Source organism: Colletotrichum graminicola (genome assembly GCF_000149035.1).
Source record: "Colletotrichum graminicola M1.001 genomic scaffold supercont1.17, whole genome shotgun sequence".
NCBI lineage: Eukaryota > Fungi > Ascomycota > Sordariomycetes > Glomerellales > Glomerellaceae > Colletotrichum > Colletotrichum graminicola.
In genome coordinates this window covers 417,137-431,389 of record NW_007361021.1, presented here as the reverse complement: position 1 = coordinate 431,389, position 14,253 = coordinate 417,137, and the positions used below count along the sequence as shown (strand labels likewise).

At 56.0% G+C, this 14,253-nt stretch overlaps 1 protein-coding gene across 1 annotated transcript; it reads left to right on the top strand.

Annotated features, from left to right (window-relative positions):
* Nucleotides 1-8,478: 8,478 nt before the first annotated feature.
* On the top strand, nucleotides 8,479-13,590 carry GLRG_05175 (uncharacterized protein; the record flags this gene model as incomplete). The annotated part of the gene is made up of 5 exons (XM_008095860.1): nucleotides 8,479-8,893; nucleotides 8,946-9,072; nucleotides 9,125-9,436; nucleotides 9,505-10,773; nucleotides 10,824-13,590. The coding sequence occupies 5 exons, from the start codon at nucleotides 8,479-8,481 to the stop codon at nucleotides 13,588-13,590; spliced, it is 4,890 nt and encodes a 1,629-aa protein (XP_008094051.1).
* Between the last annotated feature and the right edge of the window lie 663 nt (nucleotides 13,591-14,253).

Here is a 14,253-nt window from a genome sequence, read left to right as displayed (position 1 = left end):
TCAACTCGTCCCGTAGCTCTCATTTGGTCCACATATCCCGGGTCATTGAGGCTAGGAGATATGTGTCCCCAGACCAAGCTTTGCACCTCAGTAGGCGTGTTGTCAAAATAAGCCCGGGCTGCTGGAACCGGGCAGGCGGGTCTCCCCCGGGGCCCCGCGCAGCCGGAACGGGGCCAGTGGAGCACCGGCGGCCCGGGCAGCGTGTCTGGGGCACGGACGCTCCCACGTTGGCGCCGGCATTTCGATGGGAACAGGTGTGCCATGCTGCACCTTGTGCATACAGCTATGTATGGGCTCACACCGATGCGCGGGCTCAACATTGAACCAAGATCTGGAAAGATGTTGGTCAAGGCATCGCTCGCCCTTGGGAGACCAGGGATGATTGCGGAACGGTGCGTGATGGTTAGCCTCAGACACTGCGAAAGACGGCAAACCTGGCAGACCGGGTTTGAATACGAGCTCGCATGTCCATACATACCGACTCGTGCTTCGTTGGCGCTGCATAGGCGTCCTGCATCTTAAACCACACCGACTGTGACATTGCAAACCCCTCCACCAAACCCCGCCACAACCTTCGCGGGAAAGCCCTTCTCCTCCCCACAATGCTTCCAGAAAGCCTAGGTGAGACATCAAATACCACCCGACTTACATCACGTCGCCGTTCTCGGGCATGAACGCTACCTAACTAGCCAGCAGACTACTTGCCGCGTGTCTTTCAGGGACGAAGGCATGACGGAACAAACGTCCGTCCATCCCAGCCCCCTTCCCTGTTCCGACATTTGCAGACTTGCATCTCCCGAAGTGCAAGGCGCACGCACAGGATCACGTGCCCGTCAACGGCTGGCGGCGGGAAGGGCAGGTGGTTAACGGTCTCACCAACGGAAAGGCAGGAAAGCAAAGAGTCATTTAACGATCCCCTCTCCATCGTGGCACGAGTTGTTGCAGGCGAAATTCACCTTGTTTTTTTCACCTCGCTTTCGCCACAAGGGACGGCTCCAACCGCCGGCCCCCAGCCAAACGAACCCGCTCACACAGGTTGTGCGAGGGCACATGACCATGGGATATGCATCATGTCGCTCGTTGCGCTCACCGCCGCGCTCCCAGGCGCTTCCGACCGGCTCCTCCTCCTCCTATGATCTATAATTTTTATTTTTCAACCTTACGTCTTCTGCTTGCTGCCAAAGATCCCGGAAAACACGATTTCGTTCGCACCGAGTCGTGCATGTTTATGCCCCCCCTAGCCATAACGCCCAATGCCCTTCCCGACTTGACAATCGATAGTTCTCCATGGAGATCCCATACCATGGAGTCTGCCGAGACAGGCATCGTAATACGGAAGCTATGGTGATATGAAGGTCGAACTCCGAATCCCCCCGCCAGTTATGTAAGTCAGTCAAGCCTCAGACGCCACCAATGGCACCTGAACCCCCCCTTCTCTCACATCAAACCAACGCCCGCTCACCCCGATCCGTCTCCCCTCCCGTCGCGCAGCTATGACATTTTCATTGTCCGTCCGCCTCTGCAGTCCAACAGGCCGCCCTCCCCCGCCCCCCTTCCGCATGGCCCCGCGCGCATGAGGAGCTGGCCCTAGCGTGCCCGTTACCTGTGGTTGATTGCCTCTGCGGTCATGGCTCGTGCCGGCCGTAAACGGGGGTGGAGGGACCGGGGTGGCCAACAAGTCACAAATAGCGCCGTCCGAATCACACGCACCTAGACCTCCTTGGGTGGCACGGCGGCTGCCGATTCCCTCTATCCTAGGGGTCGTGTAGTGCCCCACGGCCAAGGAGGTCGGCGCAACACGGACATTGTGATTGTTCATCTACTCACGTCACCGACAGCAACCGTAAATGAATGCCTGGTTGTGCAATGGAGAGGCAGAAAGCGCTGGGGGGGGGGGGGGTTATCAGATCTTGGCCCATTTTCCGGAAAGCCAGGTGCAAAAGTCGAGGCCAAGATATGGGTGCAACTACGGAGTACGTTGTAGACGGGAAGAGTCGAGCAAGGATCCCATTAGTGATGATCTCTGCAGATTAGAGGCTGTAGTCAGAATTAATCGGACGGATTGATTAGGAAAGCAAAATGAAGCCAAGCCGGGGTCTTATTCAACATCCTGCCCCTGCGACCCTTCGGATAGGTGCCTAGATCGGACTCTACGTGCGCGATGTCACGGTCTTGCAGTTTCTGAATCTTTTTACCATCCGTTTGGGGCGGTTGAGAATGAAAGAGAGTTAGAGAGAGAAAGCCAGTTCAAGCTGCCACCCCACCACCGCTGACCAAGAAGGACGACAGGACAGGGGTAAGCGAGAGCTAGACAGGTCCCTTGACGGCGCAAGTTCCGTGATGCTGCAGGATGGTGTGCAACTTACCTTACTACAACGCCTCGAGTCTTCCAATCGAAGCCCAAAGATGGACTTTTCCTCACAACCATCTGGTGATGGTCGAGCAGGCAACCTTCACTCCGTTCGTAAACAGAGAGGCACAGGCACAGGCCAGGGCCGCATCGACTCACTGTCACGGGACGCGGGCTTCCCGATAGGTAAAGAGAATCTAGCGACTTGCTTCTGTCACAAACGCGGAAAATGTGTTACCCTTCCGAGGTTCCGGGGGAACGATTTCACGTGGCCCTCCCTCTCCCAGCAACTATTCGATTAGAAGGGTCTCCAATCAGGAAATGGAGGCGCTCGTGAGGGCCAGTTATCGACGGTTCTGCAGCCATTCTATATGCGAGGGACGGCTGACGGCCAATGAAGACGGCAAAGCGGCACAGCAGCCTCCCATTCGTTGCACAGCAATCTCTGTAACCCCAGTACGGCACAAGGCATTCTCGACTGACGCGGGCACACTGCGGATTACGCGGTACACACGAAACTGTTGTCGTAATCGATACACTGCTGTGTTGCCCAAAGGCATGATGCTCACTTGTTAGAGACGCCCGGCGGTTCCAGGAAAGCGTTTCGCTATGATGACACAGCTTTTAGCGTGCCGCTGCCTCTTCCAAATGGGCTCACCGCGCATAATGATGGCCGTCAACCTTGAGCAGCGCAGGCCGGCGTTGCAGCGGCATCTTGCGCGTTGGGCCGCACAGAACATGCGAAGACCGCGGTGCCCCACCGAAGACATCAACGTCGTCGATCGCAATGACACGAGCTACACGCGCAGTATAGGCGGTTTGGTGTTGGCCCTGGGCGCCTCTCAATCACATCCCAGGCGTGCGAGATCCCAAGGTTTGATCCGAGCGATCGAATGTAAGATGGAGCAGCAGTATGTATGTGTGTGGGGCGACAACTGCCAAGAATCCAGGGAGCCCTAGCGATGGCCCTCCAAAAGAGCATATCCAGGCGAGCTGTGACTGTGACGAGCCCTGGAAATGAAATGTGACGAAAGACTCGAGTCAGTCCATTCCGTACGGCTTGGTCGGTCGGGTTCTCAATTTGATATTCTCGCCGTCATTGATTGAGGCGTATTTCGCTCATTATCGTAACGCATAGTGCCACTTTGCTAATTCGGGATGGCCATGCCTTTTGTGGCGCTCCGGGCATGGATATCACTGTGATATCACGACGCGTGAAGTAAGCCTGCCGCAGCATGCTAGCTCGTTGAAGCTCCGTGACACGATCCTATTGAGAGAGCCAGGAATCAGACTGTGCTGAGGCTCGGATTGTGTGATGGGCGCCGATCATCGGGTTTTCGCTTGATTGACATTATCAGACCTGATGAACGAGCCAAACAGAGTGGACGAATACGTGTGCGTATCTAAGCTGACGAGCCTGTGTCTGTTTGGGACCCCATGCCAGGGGTATCCATCCCACCTTCAGTTGCTTCATGAAGGGCCACGCCGGGGGTCAAGGCGGAAAGTCGACCAGAGACGATGCAAAAATCGGATGGCTAGAAAGGCTAGCCCAACGGCAAAGCAACCACCCCTGCTACCGGTCCAAGGTGATGTACGACATGACAGGGGTCAAGCAGAGATGTGCCCGTCAACTTACAGACGCACATCTTCGGAAGCGAACGAAACTCATCAAATCCATTGCGGTCTTTGCCATTCTTTGGTACACGTCCGGGATGCGAGCAATGATCTCCATTGAGTTGCATTTGTGCAGGAAAGTCCGGCTCGTCTGCTGTTCGACGAGGCTGCTATAGGATACCTGCAAACACTGTGGCGTTTGACATCGAGGTCTCCAGACATTCCGGCGAAAGACGTTACTAGCTGATGGTGCAGATATCTTTTATTTCCTCACAGGAGAATATTTGTTAAAGCGGACGTTTCGCCGGCTGCACAATTTTGAACTGTTGAGAAGAAACAAGAGTGATAATTGCGCCACTCGTAGAGCTCTGAATATATGGTAGCCATTACCAGACGTATCAGGCGTAGGACAGCATCATACGAGGTGTCAGGAGCTGCATTCATGCCAAAACCATCAAAATCCGACATACTAGGTGCCTGACGACCCAGAGAACGAGCTTACTCAACGAGTAGCTATCCGGCACAAAATATGAGGAGCGGGGAACATGATGGTTGCGGCGGAGACAACTGACCGCCCGTTCCGGGGTAGCATCGCGGGGGTGTCAGAGAGGGAGGGAGGGATGGCACTTTACCTACTACGTACCTGGCGTTTGTGGCACCAGCCTAGCAATTGCTCCAATCGATTACTCCAGAACGAGGCTGCCGTAGATTGAACCCTGCTTTCAACATGCAGCCATACCTTAATGTGTGCTTCATTCATGCACGGGGAAGAGGCCGGTGAGATTCCGCGCTGAACAAGTGTGAACGGTACGGGCTTTCCTAGCGGCCGAAGGAGGGGCACAGTTTATGAGGCTGTTCCTTCTGCCTGTACCATTGGGCTATCGCCGAATAGCTTCCCAGGGGCATCGGCGTGGAAGTGATACCCGAGGCACAGAATGTAGGCCAGGCCGGAACCATTGACACGAATGGGTGTGTACGAGAAGGTAATTGGGGTGGGAAGACGACGAAAAGGTTGACAGGTGCAGCAAAGTATGTTACTTTGGCTCTGCGTGAGGCAAGATGCGGATGTCTTGCAGCTTGTCGAACCAAGGTGATGTGATGCAATGCGTATCATGGTATCGGTGGGATATTGCGATGGTCCTTGGTGTTGGCCAGGTCTCCACAACCGTAGTTACGTTGTACAGAGAGCAGCCCTGACTAGCCAGGCAACGATGGTCGAGGCGAGCTAGATCGGAACTTTGAGGACCAAAGCTCTATATGATACGGGCCAGGCTGGCGGGGGTGTTTGCGTTGTGCATACTCCGTAGTGTATCCGTACCTAGTGTTGAACGTAGCATTGATCGGCCCGCGAGCACAAAGACTTAAACGGCAGGCAAATGCAGTGCTGCTGCAGCCTCAATCCTTGGAAGCCTTCTGTTTGGCCGGTCCTGAAGTCCTGGGGCTGCAAATGCGGATGCGGACCGTTTGAGGGAGGAGCCATTGCACGTTGCCAGGTTTTTGAGCTGCTACATCGATGTGCACACAGAGCAAAGGGAACACAGAGTTCCGAGCTTCAAGCAGAAGTGGGGATCGGTGATGGATGGTGGCCGCTTGTGTGCCGGCCAGCGAGATGTGACTCCAGACCCACGCCGGCAAAGACGATAGCGAAGGATGAAGACGAGTGGCGTCCAGGTCGAGATCCAGGCCATACCGTCCACGGAGTTGAAAGGGTCCAAGTCTGCCAATAAGAAGTGACCTTGTTCCTAAGATTGATAGACAAGGTCTGGTGGTGTGTATGTGTAGGTATGTGTATCAAAGAGTAGAAACAATGGCATTGATAATCGACGAGGGATGAAGCAGGGTATGTGACAGGCATGGGAGGTGGCTGAAGGATTATGTGATTCAGCGACCAACAAACATAATCAGCATAGAAGCGCCATGGCTACAGAAAGGGGATAAGCAATTAAGCAGAGAAGCGAAGCACAACCGGTCCGTTGTTCGTTGTCGCTCTTGCCATGAGGTGAGGTTGGAGAGGTGGTAGAGACCGGGGGGGGGGGGGGCCAAGAGACAGAAAGTAGCGGCTACCTCAAGCTTTGCCGCCTTTGCGAATAGGAAAAGCGGGTGCCGGTTCGTACCGACTACCATAGAGTGGGTCTATGTGGAGCTTCTCAACGGGAGGTTAAAAGCGACGAACCAGTCAGATCAGGCAACATGGAGATCCCTGCAATGCACCTGCTGAACACAAGGCACATGCGGCTCCGGATTGGCCCCATGCAAGTTCTGTAAGCGCCGTCACCCTTTCCTCGGCGCGTAGATTGTTCAACCCCAGCTCCCTGTCGTCAGTGCACCGGTCCGGACTCCCTCCTCTCGCCTCCTCCCTCTTTCCGTCTCTCCCCTCACCCACCGTGCTTCGCCAGCAACCAAGTGCAGGTGCAAGGCAGGTGCAGTCAGGTGCAGGCAGGAAGGTCCTGCGCGCTCTTCTCTTCCCCCAACCACGCGCTTTTCCTCACTTCCCGCCGCTCTACCCACAACGACCTCGCCTCTGCCAGACTACTAACCACGCCTTCGATAGGCTCTCGAGCCCGTCGACGAACCTATCCGAGACTCCTAGCAGCTAGTCACCCATGGCCCAGGAGGCGAATCAAGCTGGTTTGTGCCAGGATTCACCACCGCCGGGAAAGAGGGGAGTCATGCCACTCGTCCCCTCTGTGCACATTCTACGCATTTAACATTCCACAGCAGTCCTGTAAGGTACCTTGGCGCTCATTCAATGCCCCAGTCTGCCACTCACTGCATCGATACCGCGAAGCAACAGTCAAATCATCAGGGGAAGGTGGCGCCGAGATATTACAGGCGAGACACGCTTGCTGGTGAACAGCCGCCCAAATCAGACTTCGCTACGCGTCGCTACGCGACTCAAGGACCAAACGATTTGATTTTCCATCTGTTGGTTCATCATGCTTCTCTGTCTGATAGACCGTTGAACAGGACGACAGCGTGACCGTTGTTGCAATAGCCGGGTGGAGTCGAACTGGGCTGAGCAAGCGATTCAAGCTGATAGGCCGATAATCTTGTCCCCCGCGCACGCACATACGCACGCAGGACGAGCAGGCATTGCAAATAGCAGCAGCAGCAACAGCCAGCCAGCCAGCCAGCCAGCTACTGCAAGCACTACTTTGGCGAGGGAAGATATGGGCTAGCACTGCGTAACGAGAGGCCCAACGGCCTAATTATGGCAAAATATTGATGTACTGCCCTGCTCGGACACACTCTGCTTGCCTCGTTGCTCGACAGCTCGCCCAACCAGGCTGCTTCTCCCATTCGACCATCTCCACCAAGCCATGATTCCCAGTCTGCCTTTGCATATCCCCCAATTCTGACCTCTCGGTAAGCGGAGGCTTGCACCTTGCACACCCTGCGCCGTCCCCTTCCACTGGCTTACCGGGGTCCCTCGAAGACAAGCACCCCGGTCTGGTCTCCAGAGCCGTGCAGCGTCTTGGCTCGTTCAGATGAGTTGGACCGTATCCGCTCCCAGATTCCTCGACCGTTCAGCGAGAAGCTCTAATTTTATGGTCAAGACTGATCGTCCAGTGACGGGCCAGCTCCTCGACTTAGGCGCCATGCTCCATGTTGCTCGACTCTCTTCCTATTTGGCTCCATCACACCCCGTCCACACCCTCTTCGAGTAGTAACCTTTTTTGCCTTCCATCGTCTTTTGATTCTCTCCTTTTTCTTTTCCCCTTCGTCGTCTGCAAGAAATCTCTCTCTAGCGTACAACCTGTGTTACACGCTGACAGAACTTTCCTGCGAGACAAGCGCCCGCACACCCCCTCGAATAGTGCCCATCCAGTGAGATCTCTCGACCAGTCCAACAAGCACCGCCTTGAGCAGACATAACCATATCGCTTCACACCCTCCGTCTGCGTCTAAAGCGTGTTCCTCTCCACAGCACGTCCCGGCAGAGTGTAACCGTCTTTAACCCGCCGTCTCCCAGACTTTTTCTCGTCCTCCTTTTCCTGTCCTGCCTATATTGGCAACTCGCTGGAAAATACCCTCTCACCCCCCAAAAAAGGAACCTACAAAGAAATCCCGCGCTGCAGAAGAGAGACACCAAAGTATAACGGCGCAACCAGCAACAGTAGCACGACATCACGCAGCCGATACCGCTACTCCCAAGAGAACCTACGAAGAGCATCCCGCGAGTCTGGAACCCTGAAACGTGGAAGGACAGCCGGTCCGGGAACGGACATTGGGAAGTGCTTCATGTGATAGCTGAAGTGGAAGAGGTGTAGCTTCCCGACTGCCTTTGGTTTGTCGCCACGAAGCAACCGGACGGTGCTGTAATAGCCACGGATTGGTGAGTAGACATGTCTCACAAAAGCCGCCCACTTAATTCTTGGGTTGAGAGGGCTTCAGAGGTTGCCGGCGTACAGGAAACTGTAGCCGTCTCCCTGCCTAGAAGCTGTACTCCCCAAATGCGGCCTGCCGACTAACATTGCACCAGATCGAAATCCGAAAAAAGATATAGTGCCATTATGGCCACATCCACAAGAAACCGAACCGCTACCGTCAGCTCCGGAAAGTCGTCGCAAAGGGGCCGGAGCAATGAGATGCAAGACTTCACCATGTCGCAGCCCAACATTATGCGCTACTTCGAGCCTTGCGCCGCCACGGCGTCCATGTTCCTCTACGCGCAGGGATCATCCATCGTCTGCTGCCACCACGACACTCTCACAATCGAGAGGAGGTTTTCGAGGCACTCGGATGAAGTTCAGTTGCTCGCAGTCGATACCCAGAGCGAGATTGGAGCGGGAAGATTGGTAGTCAGTTACGATGCCGGGCAGACAGCAATTGTCTGGGATATCATGACGGGCGACGAAGTGGCTCGCTTTGCTTCATACGAGCATCTGACGACTGCCTCTTGGATGCGCAACGGCAACGTCGCGTTCGGTAAGTTTGCATCGTGAGGTGCTTATGCTGAGGCTGCTAACACAGTCCTCAGGCAACACTCAGGGCAACATTATTCTGTTCGAGCCCACCACATCAGAACATATCTCCTCAAGAACGATTGACCAGATCGCAGTGACAGCACTTGCACCGGCCGCAGACTGTCGGACGTTTGCAATAGGGTAGGCTTGGCACTTACAACAAACCTGATAAGAAGATGCTAACCACATATAGTTACCAAAACGGCTCTCTGCTGGTCGCAACTTTGCAACCGCGATTTACTATTCTACACAACCTAGGTACCTCTAGAGCGCCTTCGCCAATAGTCACGCTGAACTGGCATGCCTCTTCGTCTCGGCAGAAGTCGGACATGTTGGCGTCCCAGACGCACGATGGTGACCTGCGAGTCTGGAGCGTCTCCAAGTCGTACAGCAGTGACGACCCCGCCAAGGTCGTGAGAATCCTCAAGCGCACCGACAACTACCAAAGCGGACCCAACTGGATGGGCTGGTCGAAGAACGGCCGAATCATCCAGTATTCCGACTCGTACGTCATTCCTTGCCACTTGGACATACGCGCGCGCTTAGAACTTACGCTGACATTGATCACACTAGGGAAACACTGTCGTGGGATGTCCGTACTAAGCATGTTACTTGGGACAGTATCCCAACGCTCGAGCATGTCAGAGGCCTGGCCGTGTACGGGCCCGGAGCCAGCCTCTTCACACTCGGAGCCAACAACACGGTTCAGCAGTTTGACCTCAACACGCCGTCGATCATTGTGGCCAACGTCCAGCATCCTGCTAACCTATTGCCGCCGTCACCGCCGGTCTCCATCGAGGAACAGCAAGGCCAGAAGACCTCGACAACAATCGCCACCGATTCTGATGCTACCTCTGGCACGATTGAATTGGGAATCTCCGAGAGCGACGAAGATCATCTGTCTCCGTTCGATCGCATTGTCGGTCGGAGTGACACGGGCACCCCCAAGGCGCCCGACCCCTATGATGTTGACACTGCAAGCGCGGCCTCTAGCCGCAGCGGGCTCTCTGCCATCTCGAAGTCATCCGGAGGGTCTCGGACACCCGGTCGCTACCCTTCGTCGGCTGTATCACGAGGCATGACCGAAAATACATACATCTCGGCCGGTTCGTCCTTGAGGTCATCTGCTGCACCGTACCAGGAAAGAGACATGTACTCCATGAGCGGAACGTCGATGTTGACCGGCACATCAATGTCTTCGTACCGTTCTCGTCGCTCCAAGCCCTCACGCCTGCGAAATGAGGTTATACCAAGCCCGGTTGACAGCAAGGTCCATGACCTCTTCAAGTATACAAGAAGCCGACTTAGTGATATTCCTTACAAGCACCCTGTCGCTCCTGACAATAGCCGTCTGACGAACGATGATCTTCGCAAGCAAATGCTGAACACCATCTTCGGATGGAACAAGGGGATTGAGGATTTGGTCCGGGAGGAATTGAGCAGACACAACGCCGGCTCACCGGGTCGCATCCTGCTGATGAGGTGGCTTGGAGATATTGATGCTGATGTTATGGCAGCGAGCTCAGCCTCCATGACTTCTTCCGACTGGATGTTGCTAGCCCTCAGCGGTATTGGAGGTCAAGCCTCGCAACACAAGCTGGGACGCGCTTATGTCCAGAGACTGCTGGAGCATGGCGATCTTCACGCTGCGGTCACTATTCTGATTGGAATGGGCGACTACAATGACGCCATCGAGATTTACATCTCCCACAAGAAGTACATGGAAGCTCTCATTCTGACTTGCCTTTTCTACCCTGCTGTTTGGGAGCGGCAGTCAGCCATAATCAAGAAATGGGGAGAGTGGGCTGTCATGCACGGGCAACAGCAGCTTGCAGTCCGATGGTAAGTTGCCCATCTAAGCAGGGTGGTGTGCACAGCTAACCACCAAACAGCTTCGCTTGTACTGGGGCCGAGTCCGATGAGCCCTGGACGTCTCCTTCCGCCGCCCAAATCACCTTTCAAAGCATCAACCAGAACCTCACTGAGAGCATCCCCGAAGTGCTATCGCCGCCGTTATCGCCCCCCGGTATCAACCGCGGGCCTCAGAGGAGCATCGCCAAGACGTCCGCCCTGAAGCTCATCACGTCTTTCGGCGAGCAAACCGGAAAGTCGAAATTCTTTTCTCAAGGAGATGGTGGGCAGACACCCATTGCCGCCGGTCCGACCCCTATTGCGGACTCTGCTGTTTCTCCCGGCGGCTTCGACGTGACCACCGCTTTCATTCGTCCATCGAACCGCAGTCAGTTCAACACGCCGAACTCAGCGAGATCTGGAGCATCTGGTTTCGGTCGCAAGCGTCTCCCTTCCATCGGCGAGATCCCTGGAGACTTGTCCCGCGACCAGCTCCAGGCCGAAGGCGAAGAGTCCAGGCGTATCATGCAAATGCGCATGTCTTCTGCTGAACAGGATAACCTTGCGGCCGGCCTGAACCTGCAGAGGGCCGCCACCGCGAGCCCCATGATGATGCGTGACCAATACAAGAAGATCACGGTGCGGACAAGGGAGGCTCCTCCGCCGTCTCCTGACGCCAGGATGCTTGTGAAAATGGAGGGCAACATGGCTCAACGCAACGGTTCTCGGGATCGCAAGCCAAAGGGCCTCCATCTCGAACTCGCGGGTCTTAATAGCATGGCAAACGAGGTCACCTCACCTGAACAGTCTGTTTCATCCTCGACTCGCTTCCATTGGCCCTCTCGACGTCGCGGTCCGGGATCCGTCGCAAGCTCTGCCACATCTCAGTCCACCACAAGCAAAAGTCTTCGCAACAACACCAATGGCGGGCGACAGGACTACATCCACAGCCTCGACACTGCCCAGCGGCTTCAGCAACGAAAACAGAGAAGCCGACACTCAAGCCGCGAGGGTAAACGGGACGGCTCTCGTGGCCGTGATCGCGATCACAGCCGCACTCGTAAGACGACTTCCCGTGAGGCTTCATCGGAACGTGGTCGCGCCTCAAGCCGCAACTGGCCCAAGCCCAAGCGCTCGCCGACCTCTCCTATCCCCATGTCACCCGAGGACCTTATCAACTTGAGCACTCCCAGGATGCCGGAGGTTGTAGATCCTGCCACAGTGAGAAAGTCGAGCAAGAGCAGAAAGGGCACCAGTCGTACGTCCAGCCGAGGCAGTCAGGGTCGCGCCAGAAGCCCTGAGACTAGAAACCGCCCTCCTGCACTCGAGCTCCGCGGGCGAAGCGCGGACCGTGGCGGCGGCTCCCATGCCCGGTCACCCTCGTCGCCGCTTCCACTCTCAGCCAACCTGGTTCATTACCAAGGATCCGAAGATGAGGAAGACTACGTCAAGGCCGTCATCGCACAAGAGAACTTTAGGAACAGGCACAACAGGAGCACTAGTCAGCACGGATCCCGCAAGGCCCTCTCTCCTGAGCTCACTAGAGAATTTCCCCGACGAGACCGATCCGAGAGTCGCCGCCGTCAAATTGGTGAGGTCCCAGACCAGCCCCGCGATGTCGCGCCTACCCAATCAAAGTCGCGTGCCGCCTCCACCGAGCACGCCGGAGACCTCAAAGCCATGAAGGATGATAGACAACGCAAGAAGGAAGAAGCCGCGCGCGAGCTCGAGGAGCGCCGAAAGTCGCTTGCCCAGCGTCCTTCTGCGCCCCCGATCCCCCATCCCAGTCAGATCCGCATCGGCATCGAGCCGTCGTCCAGCGCCGTCGAGCTTCCCCCTCGCAGTCACACCGCAGACTCGGCATCGAGGAGCATGTACGCTCGCAGCAATTCCAACGTCCACATCGGGCTTCCTGCGACCCCAAAGGCCATGCGCCTCATCATTGAGTCCGGAAAGGACAGAAACAACGTCCCGGTGCCCCCGATCCCAGCGACCTTTGCGCAGCGTCACTCTCCAGCAACCTCTCCTCAGCAGCAGTCTCCCAATAACAGTGATAAGGAGGTCGAGTCTTTCACTCTGCTCCCGCAGACGACTTACCAGCTGCCATCTTCGGTCTACCAGCCTCCGCCTCGTGGCATGATCCCCCGCAGCATGTCCGCCCCACCGATTCCCCCTGACGCCCCATCCCCGAGAGGATCAAGCTCTCACAGCAAGGGGTTGTCCCGTGGTCCTTCAATGAGAAGGGGCAACATACAGGAGATTCGTACCGTCGACGACATGATCCGCGCCAGACGCGAGTCTCGGGAGAGCAACAATCACGGGCCTCTCCCGCCGCCGCCGCCTCCCCCGCCAATGTTGAAGGAGCTGCAGCACCTCGCCATGCCCCCTCCCCCACCACCGGCACCTCTTCCGTACGCCGCTCACAATCACGCCGGCGGCCTTGGATCTGGCATGATCGAGATTATCATGGACGACGACGAGCCAGCTCCGGCGACTATGGCCGCACCCATGGACACCACTGTTCCGGTCCTCCCGCCGCCGGCCCCTCCGGCGTCAAAGGGCCACAGCCGCGGCCGCAGCTTCACTGAGCGTGACAACAGTATTGCCGGCCGTATCTCCAAGGCTACCGACCGCTTCCGGTCCGGCAGCCGTTCCCGTAAGGAACCCTCCAGCCGCCCTCGCGGACAAGATGACTACGAATACGCGCCTTACGAAAGCGTGCCGAACTACGGTCGCGAAGGTGTGCGGTCTCCCGTCATGGCACAGAAGGGCCTGTCTACCGGCCTGCACCAGAGCGAGATGATCTGAACCCCCCCCCCCCCCCCCCCCCAAACATCCCTAATTATCATTACACACAACACGTTCCGATTCGTTGCATGGCGATAGGCGTTTTTCGATGAATCTTGATACCATTACTTTTTCAACCCACAGGCGGAACACGAACAAACCACACTCTGCGGTGCGGTGCGACCGTTGCCTGCAAGAACAACAGCAGATTTAGGAGTAGCCTGTTCTGTATACTTCGAGTCCATCCTTCAACAATTTGCTAAGCGCGTAGGAGCGAACATTTTTTACTCTTCTTTTTTTCTTTTTTTTCTACCGCCTTTCTTCCGTGTTTATTGATTTTCTTGCGTTCTTCCTTTCTCAAATGACGACTGATGATAGGCTGGATCTCGGAATGGAGGGGCGGGCGACCATAGCCGCGAGGCAAAATACATGAGTACACGACACCTGTGCCAGGTGGTGGTGTCGGTGACGGACGGGCCGGTCCTGGGAGGGAAGAGAAAAACAGAAAAGCCAGAGGATCTCAGAATGACGGCATCTTGTGGTGAGGCTGAGCGAGAGGAGAGTGTGTGGTGAGAGTGAAAAGAGACCGAAAAGTGCTGGAAACGCGTGCCTTACAATGTTGCCCCACGGCATCTTTGTTCATCTAGTTGAAGGGATGGGGTTTTCCCATCTGTTTTTATTATT